General features: G+C 48.7%; 7 protein-coding genes across 7 annotated transcripts; 5 read left to right on the plus strand and 2 right to left on the minus strand.

Moving 5' to 3' along the window:
* Window positions 1-1,689: 1,689 nt before the first annotated feature.
* Window positions 1,690-4,707, plus strand: N7487_008012 (uncharacterized protein; the record flags this gene model as incomplete). The annotated part of the gene is made up of 1 exon (XM_056875742.1): window positions 1,690-4,707. The coding sequence occupies one exon, from the start codon at window positions 1,690-1,692 to the stop codon at window positions 4,705-4,707; it is 3,018 nt and encodes a 1,005-aa protein (XP_056727930.1).
* Window positions 4,708-5,367: 660 nt separating this feature from the next.
* N7487_008013 (uncharacterized protein) lies at window positions 5,368-6,038 on the plus strand (the record flags this gene model as incomplete). The annotated part of the gene is made up of 2 exons (XM_056875743.1): window positions 5,368-5,385; window positions 5,439-6,038. 2 exons carry the CDS (start codon window positions 5,368-5,370, stop codon window positions 6,036-6,038), a joined length of 618 nt encoding a protein of 205 aa, XP_056727931.1.
* A 582-nt stretch (window positions 6,039-6,620) lies between these two features.
* Window positions 6,621-8,200, plus strand: N7487_008014 (putative aminotransferase; the record flags this gene model as incomplete). Its single annotated transcript, XM_056875744.1, has 7 exons — window positions 6,621-6,702; window positions 6,769-6,802; window positions 6,860-6,989; window positions 7,073-7,393; window positions 7,450-7,527; window positions 7,586-8,093; window positions 8,145-8,200. The coding sequence occupies 7 exons, from the start codon at window positions 6,621-6,623 to the stop codon at window positions 8,198-8,200; spliced, it is 1,209 nt and encodes a 402-aa protein (XP_056727932.1).
* A 1,220-nt stretch (window positions 8,201-9,420) lies between these two features.
* Window positions 9,421-12,282, plus strand: N7487_008015 (putative G1/S-specific cyclin Pcl5; the record flags this gene model as incomplete). The annotated part of the gene is made up of 3 exons (XM_056875745.1): window positions 9,421-9,444; window positions 9,520-10,578; window positions 10,652-12,282. The coding sequence occupies exons 2-3, from the start codon at window positions 10,131-10,133 to the stop codon at window positions 12,280-12,282; spliced, it is 2,079 nt and encodes a 692-aa protein (XP_056727933.1). The 5' UTR covers window positions 9,421-9,444; window positions 9,520-10,130.
* Window positions 12,283-14,502: 2,220 nt separating this feature from the next.
* On the plus strand, window positions 14,503-16,297 carry N7487_008016 (nucleobase cation symporter-1 family protein; the record flags this gene model as incomplete). The annotated part of the gene is made up of 3 exons (XM_056875746.1): window positions 14,503-14,644; window positions 14,710-15,350; window positions 15,404-16,297. The coding sequence occupies 3 exons, from the start codon at window positions 14,503-14,505 to the stop codon at window positions 16,295-16,297; spliced, it is 1,677 nt and encodes a 558-aa protein (XP_056727934.1).
* Window positions 16,298-16,898: 601 nt separating this feature from the next.
* N7487_008017 (uncharacterized protein) lies at window positions 16,899-17,750 on the minus strand (the record flags this gene model as incomplete). The annotated part of the gene is made up of 1 exon (XM_056875747.1): window positions 16,899-17,750. The coding sequence occupies one exon, from the start codon at window positions 17,748-17,750 to the stop codon at window positions 16,899-16,901; it is 852 nt and encodes a 283-aa protein (XP_056727935.1).
* A 983-nt stretch (window positions 17,751-18,733) lies between these two features.
* N7487_008018 (putative tRNA-splicing endonuclease) lies at window positions 18,734-25,422 on the minus strand (the record flags this gene model as incomplete). Its single annotated transcript, XM_056875748.1, has 4 exons — window positions 18,734-18,829; window positions 18,891-18,977; window positions 19,039-25,336; window positions 25,400-25,422. 4 exons carry the CDS (start codon window positions 25,420-25,422, stop codon window positions 18,734-18,736), a joined length of 6,504 nt encoding a protein of 2,167 aa, XP_056727936.1.
* Between the last annotated feature and the right edge of the window lie 1,031 nt (window positions 25,423-26,453).

Below are 26,453 nucleotides of genomic sequence, written 5' to 3' on the forward strand. Positions count from 1 at the left end.
ACACATTTGAGACAAAGAGGGGAAAGACTTGACATGTCTTGTGGCGTGGATCTGGCACTTCTTTTTACTTTTATTTTTATTATTTTCATTTAAGTATTCGGGAAATTGGGCCATGAAGCTGAGCACTGCATGTGTGAAGAAGAGCGTTTTTTTTTTTCGGAGATTAATGCAGGAAAATTATAGGGATGGTTATGGTGTACGGAGTACTACCTATGTAGGTAATGTGTGGGAGGGATTGAGGCAAGGGATAATGATGAAAGTTCAATTTTATGATTCATTCCAGAATCCTATCTCTTCTACGGAACACTCCGTAATTGAATGGGTCTCACATCTAAGGTTTGCCCTAAGACTTTCTCTTGATTACCAAAGTTGAAATGGTATAGATCAATAGTGATATTAGTGGGGATCCATCGATGATTTGTACTGTGCCCATGTGTCTATGTGCCTATATGTGCCTATATGGGCTTATGTACATATTGATATATTAATACATTATTCAAATCATTCAAATGATTTTAAATTAAATATATTATGTTATTGAATATCACCCTATTTATTTCCAATAGTCTAAGAATCGAGTGTGAGCTATCTCCCCCTCTTTTCCCCGATCTACATGTACTTTTGCCCAAAGATCGACCATGATCGACTGTTTCTACCCGTCTGGAGGATCCCTAAAGTCTCGGGTCTGCAAAGGTCCGATCTGAGCTTTTGCTTTATCTGGGAATATGACGCCAAGTTAAGTGTTTGGGTTGACATATTCTGGATTTGATACCTCACATCCGGTGCGGAGTACGAAATACGGAGTACAGGGCGGCCTGACGTTTTCTCTCTTTCCCCGGGACCCCTTACATTCATATCTAAGGGGAACAAGAAGGAGAAAAGCCAATTAAAAAAGAACAGTTCAATTGAGGATTGGTCTGTGGTTGGCCAGCATTGTCCCTGCCACAATAAACACAATGAAAAAAAAGGACCGGATCCCAGACGGCAACATGCAGCTGCATTAGTGAGTTTGCCATAGCGCTGTGTCATATTGCCTTCCCGATCCCAAACTATACATCGCAAGTGCCACAGCGTGTTTGACGGCTAGAGTTGTCTAGAGTGAAAGGTTCTCCACAGGGCCTTGCTTGGACGAATCCCTTTGGATGAACCCATTTTCATTATCTGCAGGACCTGTCCTTCGGATTCGTACTACCGTTTTAGCCTCAACCTGTATATCTGTGCCTTTCCAGGTTCCGAGAGGGGGGGCCCCCAGACTACTCCTGTGTCCTAGTTCAAGGATCCCCTCTGAGTAAGGATACGACAGCTCACCTGGGATCTTATTAAACTCTCTCTATTTCCGTCTCGCAGTTTCGACCTTTGCTCGCTTTTAATTCTCACATACAGAACGCCACCTCGCCAACTCTGGTCGACTTTGTACATATCGACACCCCCTGTACATAGTGGTGTTAGCTTATGTCGACATATCATATTCCTCGCGCGTCCATATAACCACTCAGCCCCCTATTGTGTTGGTCATCTTAAGCAGGTGAGCATGCCTTGCTCCCGAGCCAGTGCCTCGGTTCGTCTTCTAACTTGGGAAGTATAGCATTGTCTATTGCTTTACCCGTTGAAACCCCTGCATTTTTTTATGTCGGCATCCGGGAATCATCGGATTGCAAAGCCAGCCAGTGATTGATGCTCCATCTCCCTATGCATCAGTCTGATTCACTGCATGCCTACGCTGTCGCACCAAGCCCAATTGTTCGGACTTATCGACCTGATCCTCCCTCGAAACGCAGGCTCTCCAATATGACGTCCACAAAGACTGGGCCACCACCCAGGCCTCTGGTCACCCCTAGGCCTCGAGGCGCGAGTGGTCCACGACCAGAAGCCCGGTCAGCAGGTACCGCTGAAAGAGCTGGTAGAAATGAAAGCCTAGTGGACATGGTTCGATTCTTCCAGACTCAAAATATGCCTCCTCAAACTCCGCCTCTATCACAATCTTCATCTCAATCTCCACCTAAACCTCAATCACGCTCTCGCGCTCCCTCTCAAGCTCAACCCTCGAGTCCTTCCGATACAACCACTGCACTCCCGGTTCCTATTTCGCCTAAGGAACCCAAGCCTGAACCGAAACCAGATCCAAAGCAGGACCTGAAACCATTTCGTCGTCGCCTCTTGCAGTTTACCCAACGTCAAAAGAAAGAATCAACCCCCAGGTCAAAGGAAGAAGAACAACAGCGCCAGATCGAAGCATTAACGAGGGGAGGATATCTTATTCCAGCGACGGCTTTACCAAAGGAGTCGAAGGGACAAAAGGAGGCGAAGCGATCAAAAGAAAGCCTATCACAGTCCCTCTCTAGATCTCTTTCCAAATCAAAGAAAGATGTGGAAACCATTGGACAGCCATGGCTGCAAGCCAAAGTCGATACCGACACACCACCAACTGAAACAAGACGTCGCTTGGGGTCTCTGAATCTTGATGATTTCGGCTCAATGGTCGATGTCGCAGTCTCACTCACTTCCGATTTCGACGATTCTATGCCACCGCCATATCAGCCAAACGATCACTCCACCTCCCAATCCCCACCAGCTATCCCGACGTCAAGTTCTATGGCAGACCTCAGCCCTCAAAATATTACGCGACCGGCTTCCTCGTTAGCTTCTACCAGTCATTCATATAGGAACGAGTCAATTGATGAACAAATCCAACGGCCATCTAGCTCTGCAGAGTCGAGTATCCGTGTCGACCCTGTCTCACGAGCCACTACCAATACATCCGCGGGTGTGAATGGGATAGAATCACAACCCAAGCCGTCCATTGATAATCGAAAGCGAACCCAACCAGAACAATCTTCTCTTCGCAATGTGACACCCTTGTCGCCTACCCTAAAACTTTTCCCTGATGTTGCCCCTCCTCGCAAATCCAGCAAGGGTGCATGGAGAAATTCGTCAATTCCTCGGTATCAAACGATCGAAAATACCACAGTATCGTCCGCATCTCCGGAAACTAGCTCACGGGCTGGACCTTCTAACAACGTACCCGAAGCTTCAGATGAGGCAAAAAAACCATCGGGTGGTCTTGTAGATGCTGCAGTTAGCGAGGCAGAACCAAAATGCTCAGGTGCGCTGGCGCCTTCTGCGAGCTCTTCTGCAGCGGCACTATCTACAGAAAAAGCACCAGAGAATTTGACCTCGCAAGATGAGACCAAAATTCAACCGCTCTCATTGTGTCTGGGCACATTGAAGGCATTTCCTCTCCCAGCACCTACAAGGCCTCTGCCATCACTGCCCAAAGCCAAACCCTCGCCGATTACTCAGGATAGCAACGCTCGCTCTGTTCGAGCGATTGATTCTGAGTCATCGTCTTCCAGTCTGAATTCCCCGTCGGCAACACTTGTTGAAAACCCCGAGATTAAATCCGCTGTGGTCTGTCCTCGTGCCCTTGACTCGCGCCCAGCAATCGTTCTTGGTAGCGTCGATGCTGGAGGGTCAATAGTCGAAGACGAGGAAAGCTTGATCACTACTTCGCTTTCGGAACACTACCAGCCAACCCCGGAGCATTACACTCCAAGAGGGCGTGTGTCAAGCGTGCGCATTCCTCGAATGCAAGAGCTTCCCGAAAGCCCTTCAAGTCAATGTGATGAAAAGGCCTCCGAAGGGCAGCCTTTGGCCGACTCCCCTGTCCTAGGACACTCTATCCCTACAAAATCCAATGGCAAACGTGCTGTTCTGAAGGAGCTTCAGATTAATCCCCAAATCAGTCGAAATAACCTTCCATTTGGTCTGCCATCGCCTCCACCCACTGCATCACTTCCATCAGTTCCACCTCAGCACCCACCTCCTCCGCTTCCTGGGCGAAAGGTTGGCCAACGCAACTACACTGCGCCTAACATGGCTATCCCGCCACCGATGAGGAACATGGAGGCGCATCCTCTACCGGGGCCCTACCGAGGTTCGACTTTGTCCCGCAGCGACAGCTCAGGGAGCAGTCTTCGACATGAGAGTTTCCCCGAAACATACCAACAAAGTCGCCCTGAATCTCGCCCAGAGTCTCCGCTTCCATCATCGGACGATGAGGTCTTTGGTCCAGAGATAGACACCAAACATTCGCGCCGGGAGGCCGACAAATACCACCACCTCGAACCAACACGTCGAGGATACGAGACAAGAGATCCACGGCAGATGCCTTCCCGCAGTCGACTTCGTTACCCCAATCCCGCGCGCCCTATGACGCCTCAAAGCCGCAGCATCCACAGTCGGGAGAAGACTTCGTCTCCTCAGTCACAATATTCCCAATCAACCCACAGATCCAGGGGGTCTCAAAGCAGTCAGCACACCCGCGCTCCTCCCCAAATGGATTACTACCTCGAGGACCGGGTCGCGAATCTAGAGCGCCAGAACCAGATTTTACAGGCTGCTCTTATGGCGGCGCTCAACGCTGGAGTGAAGAACCCTCTCGAGGGTCTTAATCTCGACCCAAACATGCCATCCGGCCCCTCACACGCTCCCTTTACGCACCAATACTCTGGTCGCCATACATCACGACCTGATAGCTGGGTCAGCTCTTCTCGCAGCAGTGAGCACAGCGGATTTGAGACTTCTAGCTCCTACCGAGAGACGCGGCCAAATGTCAAACAGCTGGACAACATGATCGAAGACATCGAGTCTGGTTGGCTGTCGGACAAGTCTAGTTTCAGTGGAACTCGAGTTGCCCGCAAACGATAAATAACGATTTTTTTTTTCTTTCCTTATATTTTTCTTACACTTTCATGCTTCTGACGGAACGATGTTACTCATTTATTAGCTTGCGATTTTTTTTTTTTTTTTTTTGGCTTCTATTTTCCATATATCCCGGTCCTGTCTACCTTTGCTTATATTTTCTATGATACCATCCTGTTTTACTCTTGATTTTCTTTTTAGGTTTATGATATTAAACTGAATGTTACGCTATATATCACAGCAAGCAACAACAAATCAGATCTACATAGATCCGAGTCGTAGCTCACTGTACGAATCTCTCACAGAATCGAAACTACTTGTCAGATATTTAATGTAGAGATGGAGTTATCAATTGAAAATTTGTCATTTTGTCACTGAAGAAGTTCGAAGTCTTTACAGGAAGAGTATCTATCATTCATGGATGGATCCATGGATGTTTTTGTGCCCATCCAAATGCTTAGTCATTTGTTTTGGAGACGCCCAAGTGCACCTGGTCAATTTCTTGAACTCCATGCGCTCCAATCATTCTGACTGGAGGAAAAGTACATAGCGGAAACAGCAATTACAAAGACATGAGATACTCAGCGCTCGTCTAACCCATCCCTAACCATAACCTCCCACACCGCATACCAACACTTTTCACATTCCCCGCGGAACACCTAAATCATGGCGAACTCAGGACAAGTAAGTGCAACCTTTCCTCCAAATGTGCTAGACTAGACTAACAAATCCCAAAGCGCACACAGCAGGTCCCCCAGCATGTCACCGCACTGCTCTCGCACCTCACCTCGCGCCCGGGCGTGCAATCCACCTTGATTCTCTCCCGCAAAGACGGATCTATCATCCAAAGCGCAGGACAGCTAGCACAGATCGAAGAAAACGGAAGCTCTCGTACCGCACAAATTACACCATCCACAACTGACCCGAACCCTCTCTCCGCCGCCCAGCCCACAGACCCATCCCCTACCTCGCCCACCGTGTCACAGCCCTACCAACCCTCGCAAGCCGAGACACTAGCTGCCCACATATTCGCTTATGTCTCCAGTGCCGAGGCGCTTGGTGTCTCGTTATCGCGACCCACGCCCACTGTGCAACGACCCAGCGACAGCCACTGGGATGTTAACTATGACCACGGGAACGAGACGGGCACGGCACATGAGGAAGACCGAGACGGTGAGGGTGTCGATCGAGACGAGGATGGGGAAGTGAAGCTGCTTCGGATGCGCACAAAGAAACATGAGATCGTCGTCGTGCCAGATCGGAAGTACCTTCTTTGTGTCGTACATGATGCCTCCCCAAGTGGAGGCCCTGGGGCAGCGGGCTCACGCTCCCGGTAGTGTAATTATGGTTCTATATTTGTGAATATGGCTGCTCTTGTGTGGCTCTTTCGGGATTTTCTTTCTTGGTGTGTGTGTTTATGGGGGTTTGTTTTGTTGGCTTTGGATTTCATACATATACCCGATGGAAGCAAAATCTTCGCATTTAATTCGTGTTTTCCATGTCATGGCTATGTGTAGGGCTGCCTATGTATGGGTTTTTAAGAGATAGGGGTCTGTCTGTTCAGTTCTGCTAAATCGCTGTGTTCCATTGCTCTATAGGGGGATTGTATTACAGGTAATGTGGGCAGCTGTTTGAGTGAGACAACCTACTCTTTCTTTTCATATAGATCAGTTGATCGCAATCTCTATGATGTAGAGTCACCATGTCCCTTATCATGTCCCTGAGATAGAATGAAATCGAAGTACAATGTAGCTTGAGACCGGAGAAAATCCGTTAACAGCTCCACTGTTTACCCCTCTCAGCGGGCGAGACAATCATCAAGTGGGCAGATAGACAGATATCCTTCGTATCTTGCAACCCTCACGCCAAAGAGCACATCTATTATCTAGCTATATCAAACGAATCCGATCATCTTCAATATGGCCTCTACTCTTGATGTTTCGGCAGCTCGCTCTCGCTTCCCTGCACTGCAGCAGGAGCAAGTGTATATGGACAATGCTGGTGAGACAGGCCTCCGTTTTTATGGCCACGATAGCTATGAGATCCATGCTGATTGTCAAACTATAGGCGGAAGTCAGGTTCTCGATACTGTGGCCGACTCGTTAGTCTAATCAATCCCATTGTAGGTTGCTACATGTATATACTGACGCGGCCATAGCATCCGCCATTACCTGCTGAACACGAATGTCCAGCTCGGAGCTAGCTACAAAGTCTCCCAGACTTCGACTAATGCGTACGATAATGCATACAAAGTGGCTGCTGGGTTCACTAATGCCGCGCCCGAGGAGGTACATGCACTATAATCCATTACTTCCCAAGAAGTATCAGAACTGCCCAAATTTCGGGTGCTAATGCATGAAATCGGAAACAGATCAGTATCGGTATCTCCACTACCCAGCTACTGCATAATCTCTCCACGGCACTCAAATTCCAACCTGGCGATGAACTGGTCTTATCCAAACTTAACCACGAGGCTAATACCTCCCCGTGGGTCCATATAGCAGAGAGGTTGGGCTTGACCGTCAAGTGGTGGGCTGCTTCCGACCCAAAGAACCCAGTGTGCGATCCATCTGAGTTGAAGTCCTTACTCTCCGATAAGACCAGACTCGTAGCATGTCCTCATGCTTCCAATATCACTGGCACCATCAGCCCCATCCGAAAGATTGCAGACATTGTTCATGTCTATCCTCGTGTGAGTAATTATAAAGTCTATTGGTTTCCACGCATTGCTCACACAAACTTACACAGGCACTGCTGTGTGTGGATGGAGTGGCCCTAGCTCCGCATCGTCAGGTCGACGTGAAGGCGTTGGACGTGGATTTCTACGTAAATTGCAACCCAAGCTTTTGCATGACTGGTTCATTGCTGATCTCCTCCCCACTAGGCATTCTCCTGGTACAAGGTGTATGGACCACACTTGGCGCAACTATATGCCTCATCACGCGTTCACGACCAGATTCAGTCGCTGGGGCATTTCTTCAAGCCCACAGATACGCTAGACCTGAAGCTCAATCTCGCATCGGCTAATTATGAGCTTACACAGAGTATTCCCCAGGTTGTGGAGTACTTTGGCTCCGACCCCAGCACTACCTGGGCCCAGATGGCCGAGCATGAGGAGCGGCTACAACAAATTCTACTGGAATTCCTAGCTTCTGATAGCCGGGTTGATGTTATCGGTGAACCTTCAGCCAGTAAGGAGCTCCGCGTGCCAGTTATTAGTTTCGTTGTACAGGGAGTGGGCAGCCAGCGCCTTGTGGAGGAGGTTGAGCGTCGATCGGCTTTTGGGTTCCGCAGTGGTCATATGTACAGTCACCGGCTACTGGCCGACATATGCGGATTGCACAATGTGGAGGACGGGGTGGTGCGGGTCAGTTTCCTGCACTATAACACCGGTGAGTGGATATATCTTGATTGGGGTTGTTCATTACTAACAATGACAACAGAGGCCGAAGTACGGGGGCTGGTAGAGGTATTGCGAGAGGTGCTTGGATCCTTGTAAGTTGTAGATAGCTTATGTACATCGATGTACAGCACGAGGTATAGTTGGGCTATCTGGCTATATTTTATTAAGACTACACATGCTATGGATATATTTTTTTCCTCTTGAATTTATTTGTCTTTTTCTCCCACCACACCTACCACAGATTGCATAGTTTGCCACTTGGCTGCCCTATGATGGGTGGTCTCTAGGCCACGAACCTCTGAACCTTTGATAATCCACCTGAAGCCTAACCCTGTAAAACATCTCTTTGTTTTTCAGCCTGAAGTTCCCACCGTGAGGTCATCTGAGTTCACTTCCCGAGGTTCCCCAGCTCCATCTGGAAGGCTGCAGGCAACCCCAACCAGCGACGCCGATCACAGCGTCAGCCAATCAGCATAGAGATAATCATGGAATAATGGGAATGATAGTGGATCGCAGCCTAACAGCCGCGCGTGGATTGGCCAAGGGGCGAAGACAGCGTGGCAAGCGGCTTTATGACTCAGTGGAACTTGGGAACAGAGCCTTCAGACTGGATGGATTTTATAGCCACTGTGGGTGTATTATGATGAACCCTTTATGAAGATTGAAGATTGAAGATTTCTCTTTTGCTGATTTGTTAATATGGTATTCATTTTTTTAATTCATTCTTAAAATAAGATTCATCACACTATGAGTGGCTACACAGACATAAAGGTGTCACTGCATATGGAGTAGTCAAGTCATTCTCGGTAATAAGGTCTTTTTTTACTCCGTATGTGTTGAGATAATCAATCAGCATGTTATAAGATGAAGCCCAAGATTAGCATGATAATAGATATGGAATATATGAGACTATCTGATAGAATATGATAGATATAATAGTAAATAATAGTAAATAATAGTATATAAAAAAAAAGAGGTGATAGAAGTGATAGAAGCGTGAGTCACCGTCGTACCACAAGGCCTTTCTCTCCTCCTCCCCGTCTGCCCTCCTATCTCGGAGTCTCTTCGCCGCATCCGGGTTTTTCCCCTCTCCCATCTCAGAATGTTCCTCTCTTGATTATACAGGAGATTCTATCAAGATTATAAAGAAGTAGAATATTTGACTATATTCTATTTCTATATACATACGTGTTGGTCCCTGCGCCTCCCGGCATCTTCCTAACCCGCCACCCACTTCTCTTCCTCGCCACAGTGTGACTTTCTTTTCCCCCTTCCCATTTTTTGCCCCCCCAATCTTTCTTAGTCAAAAAACCCCATTTTAAGAAAAAAAAGAGTCATAGGTAAATGTCGTTCCATAAATGTCCTCTTCCCTTCCTATTCTCTGACTCTAACATCTTCATCTCGCCTCCCCTCAGCCTCATCCCCCTCCCTCGGACTCTCGCCTCTCTCTCTGCCTAGCCGCTTCAACGACTGCCTTGTACAGACAGCCACCAGCGTGGTTCTGCCTGTCCACGGTCCGTTGGGTGCCTTGATATAACTCCTTTTCCATCACACGACTCATTTCAAAATGTACCTTATTGATTCATCCGTTCCGATCGCCTGTGTTGCTGTTACCGACCTCCGCATCGTCACCGTCTCTGGCTCCATCTAATACCACTCATCGGAAAGAGTCATTACCGCCACGTGCCCCTGCTTTGGTTCTTATATCAGAAGCACTTGGTTGATCGGATCGTGAATACGTTTTCCTTTTCTTCTTGTTTTTATAGTTGTTGTCCCCTTTGACCTCTCTTTTTTAACCGCTACACCCGGCGGTTCCGCTTATTTTTCTACGTCTGGTTATCAACCTGGCTCTCTACATCTAAAGGTCTGCCGTCGCCTTCGTCGCAAAGACGGCTTCTGTCTCCTCGGCTCTCGTTCCCGGTTCCCTGCTTAACGGTATCTTGACACTTAACGGTTCCAAAAATCGGACCATCTCGCTTTTATCCGGCGGTCTTCATTTGAACATTTGTTCACACAAACGCCCTATATGAACTCCACAGTACTCCCGGATATGTCAGGGATGGACGTCTTGGGGTTGAACCTCTCAAACCCAAGTTCTCAATTGACAGCGTCTCACCACGCTCACCCCTACGCATCCTCGATCTCCTCCTCCGCCTCCTCCTCTTCCTCATCTGTATTCTCCCTCGATGGCGTCTCCTCGCAGAGTTCGATATCATCGACATCGACCAACCCGGTTGACGTGATTTGGGAGAATGAGAGTAATAGCCAGTTGGCGGGAAGAAATCCGAACGGAGCATGCCCCCGGGCTTTTGCCAAGGGACCTGCTTCCAAGGTGGACGGTGTAGTGCCATCCGAGCTGCGAACGCACCCTCGGCGCACTAACAGTTATTCTTCTAGCGCTCCCAGTGCGCGCCCTCCGCCATGTCTGCTACGGCAGTCGGAACGGAAGGTGAACTTCGTCGATAACCTCGTCGGTAAGTCTTGAAAAAGGGACTCCTCAAGTACGTTTTTGTACGCCCGGCTAAATTATATTTCACCTCCTTTAAGACACCGCATCACAGATTGTTGAGACCATCTGGCCCCTTTCCGCCGCAGCATCCCGCAGTGATGCCGCGACCGGATCCAAAGGGGTTCTTCCTCTCCGCACTTTTATCCAAGAGACACTCCGCCGCTCGCGTACTAGCTACAGTACCTTGCAGGTGGCCTTGTATTATTTGATTAAAATCAAACCCCACGTACCCACGCATGACTTCACTAAGGAGCAGCCTCGGGATCAGTCGCCTTTGCGGGCGATGCAGTGTGGGCGCCGGATGTTCCTGGCAGCGTTGATTCTCGCTTCAAAGTATCTGCAGGATCGCAACTACTCCGCTCGTGCCTGGAGCAAGATTTCTGGCCTCAATACTCTTGAGATTAACCAGAATGAGCTTATGTTCCTCAAGGCGGTCGGATGGCGCCTGCACATTGACGAGGCAACCTTTCAGCGTTGGACTGACTTGGTATTGAAGCTGACCCCTGGTGCCGGTGGACCCCCAGTTGGTAAAGGTCAGTGCTGGCAGACTGTCCTACCCAGACTCACTCCTGAACTGGAATTTGTAGAGTCAGAGCCCGTGACCCCGGTTTCGGCGATGGGTGGGATGGATCTCGGTCTGTCAGAACACCTCTCGCCTCGTAGTCTGCCAAGCAACGAGTCGGTGCGCTCCTTGCCGCGCGAACAAGCTCCGACATGCGCTCGGAGTATTCCGCGAACCCTGGAGCCAACTCCACGTATGGATTTTGCCAACTTGGCTTTGCCCAGTTTCCCACGGCCTATGATGCTTCCTACGCCACAGATGACCCCCCAATCTCAAGTGTCCTCCACTCCTGCAGCGAGTATGGCTACTTACAACCCCCGTCGCCCATCCATCTGTACGGCTATGTCTCAGGCGCAGAATGTGTGCATGGCGCGATCAACACTCGATCAGCGCCCGCCCCTGTCATTCTGCCCTCGGACCCAGTCGTACGATGGTTACCCGGCTGCGGCTCGTCGGTCATCTTTGGCTCGCTCGACCTCCTCGGCGTCGTCGCCTGACTCGATGGTTTCGGATGTCTCTACTCTGTCGTCCCGCTCTTCGCGGTCGTCATCAGTCTCGTCCAGCGCCTCAGGTACTTCTGGCTCGGCGCCAGCTCGTCTAGCTGTTAAGGCCACATTGCGTTGCACAAGCAACTCCCTCAAGGAGTCCCGGAAGACTCTGGCCATTGCCTCTCCGATAGACGAGAGTTGTCTGGTCGGTGTCTACGGCTCTCCTGAATATCCTAGTTCCATGGGTTCTTCAGTCCCAGACCTATCTAATTTTTCCCTGGATTCCAGCCTGAGCGAAGCTGCTCAGAGTCTCTGCGAGCTTTCTGGCGCGACGCCCGAACGGCGCCAGTGCCGAAAACGTGGACGTACTGGATCCGACGATCTTTTGCTCCAAAACCATGTGCGCCATCTGATCAACATCGGGGCCTCCGGAGACCAATCCGTGTTGCCTGATGGAAAGTTCCCACGCTCATTCATGACGCAACATGGGTCCTCCATTCCCCCTGTGCAGACTGGCCCAGTCTCTGGACCGGCGGGCATGAAACGTGCCTGCTGTGGCAGCGAAGCACGCAAGATCGCGTTGAACCCGAGCCTCCGTGTTGCGGAGTACTTGAATTAACTTGCGATTTATTAGCGGATTTCCTTATTTTCTTATTTCCTTTGTGCGAGGCAAAAAAAGAAAAAGTCCGTCGTTTTGTTCTTTGTTTTCCCTACGACGAACCGACCCCGTTGTACATACCCCTATTCTCGGGCACTCGGTCGTACGTATTGGGACTTGGGCGTTTAATTCCCACGATATGTACGATGTGGTGATGACTGGCATGTCTTCTACTTGCGTCGTGCATCTGTTCTCTCACTTTTTTTACCCCTTTCTTTTATCTACTTTTGTGGTTGCGAACGGAGTGTGGTCGGCATGGGACGGTTATGGTCTTTATTTACTCTGGTTACTTTGGGGGATGGAAAGCGGGCGTCTGCCCTGATTATACCTGTATCAACTCATCCATCTAGGGGATGGTATATCTGCCACCCCGAGAGTTTCTCGCCCTCGGATAGGATAGTCAATCCAAATACAGCTTAACAGCGATATCGGCCCCCTTTCTCGTATTCCTAAGCGCCCAGGCAACTGCCCAGATGTGCACATGACAGGTCTGACCGTGCAGCCATGGCGCTGGAATCCATGGTTCCGCGGTGAGTCATTCAGGCGTCAACGGTGGCGCTATATGTGGCTGTGGGATTTAGGTGTGGCTGTGGGGTCATTCCGGAGTTGGCGGGTATTAGCTCCTGGTTTCTAAGTATAGAGTGGAGCTTATGCACGGCATATTGTTCATAGCCTCGCTTTGGCAAGGACCTCGGGAGCTGTGCACTGTTGTTCCAATCCTGGGGTGCTTGAGCATATGCAGACAAAAGTCCCATGTTTATCTGCAACTAATTTTAAACTCAACCCAATACTAACGAATACTAGATCCATAAGGTGGAGGCTGACAAGGTCTTCTTCTTTCTTCCTCTGATATCGGCATGATCAGATGAAATACCCCCGGAAGTCACTTGTCAAAATGTTGTTATTGAGAAGGATCCCAGAAATGACGATCCAACCGTTTCGATATATGTCAAGTCGAACACAGTGATCAGAGTCCGTATCATCCGACACAAGCCCATCCCAACTCTCCATTATATCGTCTATTGTGGTGAGGTGCAATGGCTGAATCTAGAATTATCTGAAAAGACATCTCATAGCTACTAAGACTATAATGGACTCATCTGGCTACATATCATGGAGGGCTGCCGGTCACGTCTACGGGCGACTACTTGTGCCACTGGGACATAACTCTCTCATTGGTTAATATTGCCAGGCAGTATTCTAGATCCGCCCGTGGACCCTCACTTTATCATCAAAGGTTACTACTATGTGACAGAAATCGACGTATATTATAATGTATACAAATTGATATATGTAAAAAATTTCTAACTAACTAAAATAACAATATCAGACGTTTTGACAACCTATATGGACATGGCTGATTAAGCAATATATATACTTTTGTATACGGAATAGAGCACGCTATTATAGCGGTCCATCTATACTCCGGTTTCTCTTACGGAGTGTACAAATCAGTTCAATTATGAAGGATTAAAGAAAGGCCTTTTTACCGCCTTCGTATATACCTAAAAAAGAGCGCCCAAAAGAACCACCAAAAAGACCACTAAAAAGATATCACAAGACCGCTTATACGGCCGACTATTCTTGTACACTTGTAAATTATCAAGTAAGGGTAGGTACATTGTAGGTTGACTCTATACCCGCCAGGGCTGCATGCAAATGATAGTGGATGATTAAATATTGTTGGCAATATTATCCAATGAGAGAGAGTCAAGTTTCGATGGCATACTTAGTCGGCCGTACCAATGGCTGAGGGCTCGCAGTGACGATCGCATTAGTTTTCTCTCTTTTTTTTTTGCATTAGACCTGCGCATGCAGCATGGATAGCAATTAAGCATATCTCTACTCCCTGTATCTCTACACGCTAAGCAAGTTTTACGAGGTACTTTTGAGCTCTCCGTTCTCATTCGCCCCTTTGGTCTTATCTACATAATGTAGGCTTATCATTCTTATCATCCATCCTTGTTGTGCACGGGACACGTCGGGAGGCAAATCTGGGGAATAAGAAGACGTTGGACCGGCATTTCTTTTGATCTCATTGTCTTATGTTTCATACTATTGAGCTGTTCTATCCCTTGCGTTGTGGTGTTACATCAACATATATACCGAAAGGACCGGGACTTGAACCCTCCTTATCTTGAGAACACCCGTGGACCCATCACACCGATTACATCTTCAACCATGAAGCTACGCATCTCTAGGCCCCATATGAGGGTCTCACAGGGCGAGTCTGAATTTGCAGCAGGCAATGCACGGTGGACAAACCGTGATCTCGACCCGATTGCCAAACATGGCCGCAAATGGGGTATATCCAGTATAATAGGTGCGGTACTTGTGCTTATCTTTGCAAATACCAGGCTAGGACTAATAGAACATGCTATCTATTAGCTTACTGGATTTCCGATGCCTTAAACGCAGCGACCTGGCAATTCGCCAGTAGTATGATTGCCGTCGGCCTCACCTATCGTGAAGCTCTGGGCATCGTCGCCTTATCCTTCTTCATTATATCGTTGGTCATTGCTGCAAACGGTACTGTGGGCGCCATATACCATGTTCCATTCCCCGTGATTGCCCGTGCTAGCTGGGGCTTTTGGGGCTCATATATCGCCATCATTTCACGAGTCATCCTTGCTGTCTTCTGGTTTGCTATCCAAAATGTCAACGGCGGAAATGCTGTTAGTGTCATGATTGGAGCAATATGGCCAAGCTATTTGGATCTTCCAAATGGTATTCCTGAATCTCAGGGAATCACGACCAGTGGTATGGTCGGGTTTCTGATCTTCTGGTTGATCCAGGTTCCGTTTCTCTACATGCATCCAAACAAATTGCGCTGGTTATTTACGATCAAATCGGTTCTGGTTCCCATTGCTTGGATTGCTATCTTAATATGGGCATTTGTCACTGTGAAAGGCGGTGGTGGCATATTCGAAAAGCAGGCTTCAACCGTCTCCGGATCCAAGTATAGCTGGCTGTTCTTGGCCAACATGACATCGGTCCTAGGAAACTATGCCACGTTATCAGTAAATCAGGTATTCTTGATTCTGCCCTACTAATAACTGTTGCAAAAGCTAACCGTCATCAGTCTGACTTCTCCCGCTACTCCCGGATCAGTCCCCGCTGGCAGCTCCTTTATATCCCCATGCTACCTATTGTATTCACTTTCTTCGCCTTTATTGGAATTGCTGCCTCGTCTGCTGGCCAAGTCCACTATAATCTCTCGTCTATTCCGTGGGATCCAACAGTTTTGATCAGCTACTGGCCCAACCGAGCGTGTCGCTTTTTCGGCGCAGCTTCTTTTGCACTGGCCTCCCTGGGCGTGAACATCTCGGCCAATTCTCTTTCAGCCGCTAACGATTTCACCGCATTGGCACCACGGTATATCAATATCCGGCGCGGGCAGATCCTATGCGCCTTGTTGTCGTGGTGTCTTGTTCCCTGGAAAATCCTCGCATCGGCAGGCAACTTCCTTTCTTTTATGTCTGCATATGCGATCTTCCTTGGTCCTATTGCTGCAATTATGATGTTTGATTTCTGGGTTGTCAACCGCCGTCGATATGACACCCTGGCTCTATACCAGCCCAGCAACCCGACATATCGCTATACATTCTCTATCCCGGGCTTCCCGGGTAAGAGTATGTCTGGCACAAACTGGCGCGCCGTATTGTCGTTTATTATTGGTGTTGTTCCAAGTCTTCCCGGACTTATCAATTCTGTGAACTCTCATATCGATGTCGGTTCCGGTGTACATCCGTATGAGTTTGGGTGGCTGTTGGGCTTTGTTGCCACATCTATTTCCTATATGCTGTTATCATGGCTGTTTCCTGCGCAAGAGACTCGGATTGATCGCGCTGTGCTACCTGATGAAATATATGATAGAGGCACGGTGGTCGAAGGAATGGAAGCAGATGACCTAGATAGGAAGGACATGGTTTCTGATACACAGGAGAAACATATGGATGTGGAAAAGGCTATCTAAGCTTTATCTGATGTTGATGTGAATTTTTTGTTCTGTACCGAGTGGCATATAGATGTCCATGTTAATATCCAAGTGACCTTTATATTTGATCATACTATGTTGCCAGAATCAATGTTTAGGCATTGTTCCACAGTCTTATTTTGGCTGGTCTTTTGGTACATACGAAGGTGGTAAAAAAAAGTATATTCTATGTAAGACACCTTCTAGGCATGTAGAATGGTGATTACTAGGTATTTTTAATCGATTATTTACAAGTATATATATTATAATTAGATTGATTTGTTATAGAATTCATTTTTATACTCTAGAGTAATCTTATAGTCTTAAACCAGTTTATTCTTATTTTTTTTTCAAACACCATTGCCCTACACTCCACCCTAAAAATCAGCAAAAAGAATTAGTAATAGGCAGCAATAAGAAGGCAGCAAAATAATCAGGAAAAAGGTATAAAAATAAGATAGAAATTGGAATTGGAATTGGAATTAGTATACAGGCTTCGAGGTGGCGGTGAGATAGTATCTAATGAGAGAGTTAAGTTCCAATGGCGTATTTACTCGCCCGTACGTTGGTCGATTCCTGTGGAAGTACCTAGATACTCTCTCTACTGTTTCTCACCCGGCAAACGAACATCCTGCCACCCTCTTCCATCACCGACGCCCTCTACACTGCCGTGCGGTCGGATCCCCTGCCACTCAGTGAGATTGATCCACCCAATCTGCTGCACGTCACCAAATCCACCAATCCAGTATGCATGGGTGACCACCAGCCGGGCCCAGAAACTCGCATGAGGCGAGTAAGAAGTACCAGGTAGCCAGACCTTTGCATCGGGATGAGGCTCAAGGAAACACCTCTCGAGGGCTGCAGCTGCGTCATCGGGAAGCGGGGACGGGAGGTTCTCCAAGTATCCGAAGAGGGTGACGCGAGGCAGAGCAGCCGGGCTGAGAGGAAGACCAGGGTAGACTGGACCGGCCTCATTGAGATGATCCCACCAGTCTAACTGGAGACTGAGATTAGACCCCGCTGCAATGTTCTTAAAAGTGGTTCCAATGCGAAGGCCGAGAACTGTTGGATCGCCGTTATCATCATGAGATAGATCCGATGGCAGCGACCCATCACAATCGGCAATGTACTCGCGGAGTGCGATCGAGAGGCCGGCCACATCTGAGGGGGCATGTGCGGAGGGTGGAAGGGACTCTGGGAAGTTGGTGGAGATGACGCCAGAGGGTGACAGAGCAAGCAGGCGGCGGGCCATCAAAGTCGAAGTAAACCATGACGGGCGGTTTAAAGCACTTTCATCTTCAATGTGGTTAGAGCTTGGGCTGGGATTCAAACTGTTCGGTTGTCCGAGGAAGGCCTGGAGATTGTCCGGAGGTGGGACAACGAAGCCATGGGCCGTGAGGGGTAAGAGTACTGCGAGAGCACCAGTGAGGATAGAGGCCGAACGAGAGACCATCATGTTAATCAGGTAGACAAGTTGGCATTGAAATAAGTATTAGCTGTTCAGAGGAGCAGAGAAGTAGGAAAGCAGAAGGAAACCGGAAGTGCGGAGAACATCTAGGGATCAGCTGATGGAAATCTTATCTGATCGGGTCACCTGTTCACCTGCGGTATGCTCACCTACGGTAGCCGCCAGTGGCGCCACTACTTTCCTCCAGCCTCCGAGTCCAAGTATAGCTGGCTGTTCTTGGCTAATATAACATTGGTTTTGGGCAATTACGTTATACAAAATAAAATTGATATGAAAAGTGAAAGGAGAAAGGAGCAAGGCCATGCCTGCCCGAGGTCTGAAGCCTTAATAGATATCAATAGGAATATTAAGACATCCGAAAAGACAAAGACCACTATAAAAGATGCCATGAGTAATGCAAATTATTCGATCTATAGCTTTAAGACAGAAAAATAATTAAAAAATATATTAATCCCTCGACGATACCTCGTCAATCTCTAGTTAGACATAGTTTCCGCCGTCTTGCTCACTTGATCACCTCTCCCATGGGCTATTACACTTCGTTAAGTGTCAACTCCTCGTCAACTAGTAGGCGACGGGCGCGTTGTCACGATAGTCCGTAGGATCTTACATATTACACCTAGGTCGAGCTAACTACACCATGTCGTCGTTAAGGATAAAGGCTATATAAGCGGATGATCTATGGATGCCTCAGAAACACCAGAATCTAGATGTAGTTCCGTAGATGACAAAGTGGTATCTCTTTCTGGTGGCATATTAAGGGATGGATTTGTTGACATGGTGAAGTGACGAGAGGGCTCGAATGTGGGTAGCAGTGTACCGCCAAAAAGATTAAAAAAGCAAGATACAAGTCAAGATGATGTTCATCGTTGATATTTGAGACTATTGGATTAACTACATCACAGACATATGACATGGCGTCATGTGGATGCTGGCAAGTACATACGTCAGGATCGACGTTGGGGCGCTTACTTGCGCTTTGGCTTGGGCCGGATGAAGGGGTCTGTCTCCTTCTTTTTGCGTGCCATCGGGGGTCGGGGCTTGGGAGCACCTTGATTGGAAGCCTAAATTGATATATCAGCATGAGTAATTAACGGGAAAGTCACCCAAGAACATGACACTTACACCTGCTCCTGGTCTCATCGGTGGAGCCCTTGTCGGATCATTTTCGGTCGGATACGCCTGGCCATCGCGAGAAGGTGTGATGAGACCCTAAAAAGTTGTTAGCATAAATGAAAGCCAGTTAGTTGATACAGTGAACGTGAAAACTCACTCCTGGTGGGCCGTTGGTTGGCGGGCCCTTGTAACCATTGCGAGCATTGGCCACTGGGTTGGCGCGGGGGGCACCAGAAAGACCTGGGTGGCCGCTGACTCTTGAGACATTCGAACCACGAGAAACAGGGCCAGATAGACCGGGATGGGCACTACTCAAGGGGCCCCTTGGAGCATTGATTTGGGGATGTGTCTTCCCGGTACGAGGACGTTGCGCTTGTGGTCCTTCAGAGGCAGAGTCTTCACGTTTTCTCTTCGCAGAACTATCAACAGGTTTCGTTGGCGGGTTTGAATTTGTGGCCTGAACAACAGGGATTTTGGGGTCGTGTCCTCCCAGTTGCCGCTGTCGCTGACGTTCAGTAAATGAATCTTGACGTTGCTTGAGGTTAAGCTCGTCCCTCTCAAGGCGAGATTTCTCAAACTTTGAAAGAACTTTCGTGGACATGCAGTTGTGGGACAAATGCCCACATTCGCCGCATTCAACACATCGTTCAGCACGGCAGGCAACCTTGGTGTGACCAGGTTGACCGCAGCGCAAACAGGTTCCTCGAGCATTTTCCTTCGCCTCGTCATTGTCGCAGTTGTGAGTGAAGTGGTCGGCGCTTCCGCAGATCCCACACATTTTGGTCGGGTCCAGGCCCTTGCTTCCCCCAGAAGGTCCATCAGGTCGTGGAATTGGAGGTGTACCCTGCTTAGGGGTAGAGACCGAGACGGAGCGCGAGTCAAGGCCAATAGAGGCTGATGAAGGGCGAGAGATTGATGGCGCAGGGGGTTCATAGTCAGGAGAGCCTGGGGTTTCTTCGGCGTCAAGGTCGACCATTTTAATTTCTTTGTAGCCAGTGAACTGCGGCTTCTGTAGGATCTTCACAATATCACCCTCCGTGTAGACATTTCGCTCCCGCGCGTTCTTAATGAGCCCATTCCAGAACTGGCCCTGCTCCAGGGACTGCGAGTTACCTAGAACCCAAAGCGATGACTTGGCACGGGTGAGACCGACGTTCATACGGCGGATATCAGCTAAGAAACCGATACCCTTGTTGGATGCTCGCACACAGGAGAAGATAATGACTTCACTTTCCCTACCTTGGAAAGCATCAGTCGTATTGAAATCAACCTTCTTCAGAATGTCTTCGCCATAACGTTGGGCAAAATGGATCTTGAGCTCTCTCAATTGGCCCTTGTAAGGTGTGATGATGCCAATCTTGCCGGCAAAGTCGAATCCTTTGACATCTGTGATCAAACGATCATACAGTTGCATGGCCACTTGTAACTCCGCGTAATTGACCAAGGAATGGCCTCTGGCCGCAGACGAGTGCATGCCCTGAACATCGAAAAATCGGTACGGACTAAGAAGCTCGCTTTGATGCCAGGGACGCTCGCGAAGCTTAGCCATGTCCGGTCCATCCTGCAACTTGCCATCATAGAACGTCACACTGGGGAAATGACTGATCGCTGGATGCATACGGTACTGGATATCTAGCAAGTGGACGTCTTGAGGGTGATTTTTCTGCATGCGGACGAACAAACTCTGTTCGTACTGGAACTTGGAGGCCATTTTCGACAGAACAGTTGGAGGCAACTGCTTGGGATCACCCACAAGAACACATTTCGAGCACCCGTACTTCAGGGGGATAAGAGCACTGAGTTCAATACACTGCGCCGCTTCATCGATGATAACGGTTTCAAACTCGACATTCATACCCTGGAAAATTTCATGCCCAGAACCACTGAGAGTAGTGCAAATGACATGAGATTCGTTGATGATTTGTTCTTGGATCCGCCGTTTATGCATATCAGCATTACGGGCCAGCGTATGGTTCTGATCACGAGCTTTATCAATAGACGTGCTCAGTTGAGATCGCTTCTTTTTCATCAAGTCAAACTCGCGCTCCAGCTCTTCCGGAGGAGGTAATCCCTTTGCTCGTGCCTCATCGAGCTGTCCACGAAGCTCTTTGAATGCCGTATCAGTCGTCTTATGCTCTTCATAGAGCTTCTGCAAGTCGACACCGTTTCCTTTGCTGGGATCCTGGTTCATACGGGTATTGACCATCTCATCAAGGGTAACATCCAACACCTTAGTGTTGATCGCGTCGCTTCTTCCTAGACGAAGAACAGAGACTTTTTCTTGCCGGCCATGGGTCGTTTTCACACCCTCCTTCAATCGCATGACTAACTCGTCGACAGCGGCATTACTAGGCGCACACAGGAGAAGTTTCTTTGAAAGGGAATTTCTCGCAGCAGAAGAACCATTAACTTTGACCGCCTGTTTCCCAAGCACGTCGCTTAGAAGGCTTCCGACAAGGGCGACGATGGTTTTGGTCTTTCCCGAACCAGGAGGACCTTGGATGAGAGTAAATGCGTCGTTATCAACAGCTGACTTGATGGCTCTTGCCTGGGCACGATTGATGGAGTAATTGTCCATGATGGGCTGCAGTCTTGTATCCGAATAAGTAAGAAGAGGTGAAGGCTTAGCTAGGACAATCTCTTCACACAGATCATAGTACTGCAGCGCCATCAGGGCACCGTATTCACGCTCCACCGGGGTCAAAGAAGTGATCTTGGCACCCCAAGCCTCAGTTCCCGGCCCAAAAGAAGACAGAAACTTGTTGCTCCCGGGATTGACCCGATATGTGACCTCCATCTTTTTGTTTTTCCGATTGACACCACATACACGCGCGAGGACATGGGGCGCACTCGGGTCGCTTGTGAGATTGGGCGAGTTGGAGAACAAGACTAAGTCACCTTCTCCCATGCTGAAGTCCTTAGGAAGGATACCAAGCGGCTGGGTGCTGAATTCGATCCACGAGTCGACAGCCAATCGCGTCATGACTTTGACTTCGAAGGGTCGGAAAGAACCTTCGTCCTTAGCCTGTTGGAAACCTTGCCACGCCTCAAGAATCAACAAAGGCTCGAATGTGCTTTGATAGTCATCGGGTGTGCGGAACGTGTTTGAGACTAGTGAATAATCGGTGCGATCCGAGGTAGGAGGAAGATCGCCGGTTGCGAAAAAGTCCCAGGAAAGGATTGAGTGGTGAAGAGAACCTAGATCCGGAGCTAGGCGAGCTCGCATGTCCCGGACAGACCGTTGACGCTTGACTTTTTTGATGGGTTGTTGTTGAAGGGATTGTTTCTTGCTCAATTCGTAGGCCGCGACAGCGTCGGGTTTCTTCGGTTTGGCGCCAAAGAGTTCCTTGTCTAATTCATCTTCACTCTCAGAACCAGACTCGTCGCCAGAGGAGACCATCATGCTATCTGCGGGGGTTGTATGATCTTTACCCTTGATACCAATACCTTTCAGGCCAGAGCCTTGTTCAGCTGTTTGTTCCCCAACGCCATAAGCGGGCATGTTCTTCTTGAGTCTGGCAAGCTCAAGCTGATCACGCTTCTTCTTGGCCTCCCTTTCCCGTTCGCGCTTCTCGCGGAAAGATAGAACGTGGGTGGCGTTATCGTTGGTTCGTACAGAGGGAACTGACTTGGAGAACATGTTCGGACGGGAAATCTCCGGACGATTCTTGACAGCTGTTGAAGATCGCATTTTGGCAGCCTTTTCGGCCTCCCGTTTGGCCTGGGTCGCGAGGCGGGCTTTGTTGAATTCGACAGAAGAAGACAGCTCAAGAAGAGTTTGGTCGTTCAAAGTATCATCATCAAAGTCATCATCACTGGTTATGCGAGAGGAGGGGCTCGAGATATCAGAGGGTTTGGCAAAAGCGGTGATCGAAGACTGTTTCTTGAGAGAAGCAGTTGAGGCAGTGACGACAGGTTTCTTATAGTAAGCCTCCAACGAGCGGACTAATTCTGCCTTTTCACGTTGATTGAGTATTGTTTTGATTGTGCCATTGACAGCAACCCCCTCAATAAAGCTCAATGCATCTGGCTTCACAGTGGTCACATTCATCCCGCCCAACCTGCGTAAGAGCTTTGCCACCAACCCTACGAGAGTAGTTGCCAGGAACTCATCCTTCAACCTAAGCCATTTTACCATGGCACTCATTGTGGCAGTTGGTGACTTGAGGAAATTCTCGGATGCAGAGGTCTGCCCTGGATCCGCATTCCCTACAGCTCCCAAGAACACACCATACTGATCAAAGAGAAGGTCGGCGAACTGGATCGTGTCACGGCAAAATTCAAGCATGACAGCCTTATCATTACCCCGAAGATGCCATGCCTCGGTCTCATCGAAGATCGTAGTCAATGCCAGCCACAGATATTCCCAGAGCTTCTGCAGCGACATGACCTCCCGGCGATCAGCGAGATTACGGGTTCGCAGCATACCGGTTTGACTGTCACACAATATCTCTACGATGTCTGTACCGGTATAAAGCATTCTTGGGGCGGGCGCAAAAGTCTTCATGTTAGAGATCCGACGGAATGACCAACTGAGGCCGTAGATAGTGGTCGTGAACGAGGATTGGAGGAGGTGAGAAATGGCATCTCGTCGAGCCGACTGACCACTGACAGCTTTGATCAGGTCAACTGCAGCTGTGTAGGTATCATAGTCGGCGGCAAACAAAGCCGAAATCACAGCGCTACTAGTATCCTGACTTCGGAACAACGTCTCAAGGTGCTCGGGTGGAAAGTCTGCGAGACGCCCGATGATTCGACATGAGAGGTTGGTTAGATGGCCATAAATCATGTTGAAGTGGGTCTTCTCCTTGTTCCCTTCTCCTTTCGTGGGAAACATCTCCAACCCAACCAGGGGCAAAATTCCAAGGAGGGCCGAACTTGAGAGCGGGAGGTTATCCCGGTGGAGGTGCTTAATGACGGCATCCCATATGGGTGCAGAGTAGGTAGATACCCCGTGTGCGAGGGTACCGTCCTTCAGAAGTGCCTCATAATCGGTCTTCAATGATTGACACTCCAATGCCAAGGTGTTGCGTACAACTTCCATGCACTGCGTGAGAATATTCTCCTGTCGACTTCTCTCAACGTCAAAAGTCGGGGGATTGATGATTACGCCGATTGTGTCACCAACCACTCCCATTGTCTCCGCTAACACGATCCGAGTAACTGTACCCCGGGAAGATTCATTTTCCGTGAAGCGGCGTAGTGTTTGAAGAAGACTGGCCAAGCCAATATCAAAGCAGTGATACCGCGTTAAATTGGGATATTGGGTATCTTGAAGGCGGCCAAGTAACTGCAATGTCAAGAACCGACAGGCAGACGGTTGGTGGGCGCCCTTCAGTGAGCCGAGGAAGGGATTGATCCAGGAGAGCATGTCTTTCAATGCGGACTTCTCAAAAGGCTCACCCTCGGAGGTTCCCAATAAAAATGTATTAAATTGTGTGTTATAAAATGTCTGCTCCATGATTGCTTGGGGGGAAATGGTTTGCATAGCATCCCAGAAGTCAACCGGGGCTTTCTCAAGGAACAGTTGGATGGTGTTGAGAAGAAATCGCAAGCCCGGCGCAGGTATGGCCAGATGATCCACAGAGAGACGGCAAGGGTCTATTTCCAACCCTCGAAGCTGATGTGTAATCTGTTCTTTGCCCAGCTTTCGGACAACAAGCTGCATACCTCGCCACAACCTCTGGATGACTGCAAATTGCGGTGGCTGTTGTGACGCAGCTCGTAAGCCCATCAACAAGCCATCGCGCACTGCCCATTCAAATTCTTGGGTAGTAGGAGGTCGCGCGTATCGCGTCCAAGACTGAATAGCCCAGAAGCTTCGGAATTGATTAGCATCGAAAAGAAATCGAGAGACTGCAGGAATGTAATCCGAAACTTTTAAGCTTCGTTTTGTTTGAATGAGCTTGAATGGCTCATCAAAATGTTCCTGCAAGAGGCTTTCGTTGCGTAGCATGGCTTCACAACTCAGTGTCTCAAAGATTGACAGCAATGCAGCCCTGTCCAAGACATCCAAGCCAATTTTCTCCAATGGGGTTTGCTTCAACTGTGTTGTAGCAGTTGTCAAGTTGCGAGTGATTCGCCGAATGTCCCACTCGTCGATTCTCTGGGCGAATGCCTCAATATCATCCTCGTGGTAGTTCTCCTCCTTTAGCAGGTCCATGAGCCAGATCTTGCCGATGTAATAATGCTTGATGCATAGATCACATTTCTCCAGCGACTCGTCTAGTTTGCTCAGGACCCAGTTCTGATCGTCCTCTACGCCATCCTTATGGTATGCTAGGATGCGCATGGACGACAGAAAACTCTCTCTCCGAGCTGTTGCTTCGGCCACAATATCCTTGATAGCTTTCCCCGCTTCATCCACTTGCTCTAAATCTTCGTAGCGTCCATGATCATCGTCATCTTTCCGGGGGCAGAAGAGGTGAGTGGCTTCCGGGAGGGCCTTGAGTTCTCTGTACAACACGCAATCTAATTAGTTCCAGCTCATATCTGTCGAAGGGTTTCCCGAGGCCTACCTAATCGCAGCCAGAAACTCCATGGCGACTGTAGTCTTGAATTATGGAGATAGTGTATCGAATTGACAGAGTGCGGTGCATTTCCTTCATGCCACGGGCAGACCAGCTAGAACATCGTTTTGCCGTGAAGTAACACTGATTTCAAAGTGATTCCACCAGCTTTGGCTCAACTGCTGATGAGAGAATCAAATTAAGTGACAGGAGGCTCAAGCGAAGGACAAAGTAGTGTTGATAGTATCGAGGAGTGGCCTCGCAACCGAATGTCGTATTTGGCCACAATATGCTGATACTTCGGCGATGGAAGAGACGATGGATGGGCAAAAAGATTGAAACCACCCTGTGCCTCAGAGAATGAGACTTTATGTTTAGCCCAAGCAAATGAGGCAGAGAAGATGGCGAACAAAAAACCCCAGAGCAAACGCGGGATGCCGAAGTGCCATTGGCAGATTACCTGGGCGGTGAATTTCTGTTAACGCGTAGACGCGCTCTATTTTACCCAACTGGGACACTATATGGAACCTTGGATGTCATGATATTGATTTAATCTAAGACTACAACATAGGGCGGGTTTTCGCAAGGATTACACCTGGAAGGTTTAGAACTGTGAAGTAGGAACGTTAAATGGCCACATTAAGTAATTTCCTCGCTGAGGGCATTGAATAGAATACATGCATGCGACCCCGTATGCCCGCTTGTTCTTTTTGATGGCGGAAACAAACAAAACACATGAACAAGAAACAAAAGCAAAGAGATCATCCGACAAGATATAACATCCAGATGGGAAACAGACAACAGGAAACCTTCAAACGCGGGTGTCATGCACTTTGCAGGGACAGAAACGCTTTTGTACAAGGGAAACACAGGCCAGTGTAGGAGCATGCATCAGAACAATAAAAGGAAAACATTCGAGGCAGCGGGTAACAAGGAAAGGGTAAGAGTGAAGGGGGTAAAAACGAAGATCGCGCTAAGCATCCGACCGAGTAAAGGAGTAAACCAGAACGCCTGCTTTCTATCAGGGAATATAAAAGGCTCTCAAAAATAAAAACACCACAGC

Source organism: Penicillium crustosum (genome assembly GCF_028827405.1).
Source record: "Penicillium crustosum strain IBT 35664 chromosome Unknown utg000003l_segment0_segment0, whole genome shotgun sequence".
In the NCBI taxonomy this organism is placed as follows: domain Eukaryota; kingdom Fungi; phylum Ascomycota; class Eurotiomycetes; order Eurotiales; family Aspergillaceae; genus Penicillium; species Penicillium crustosum.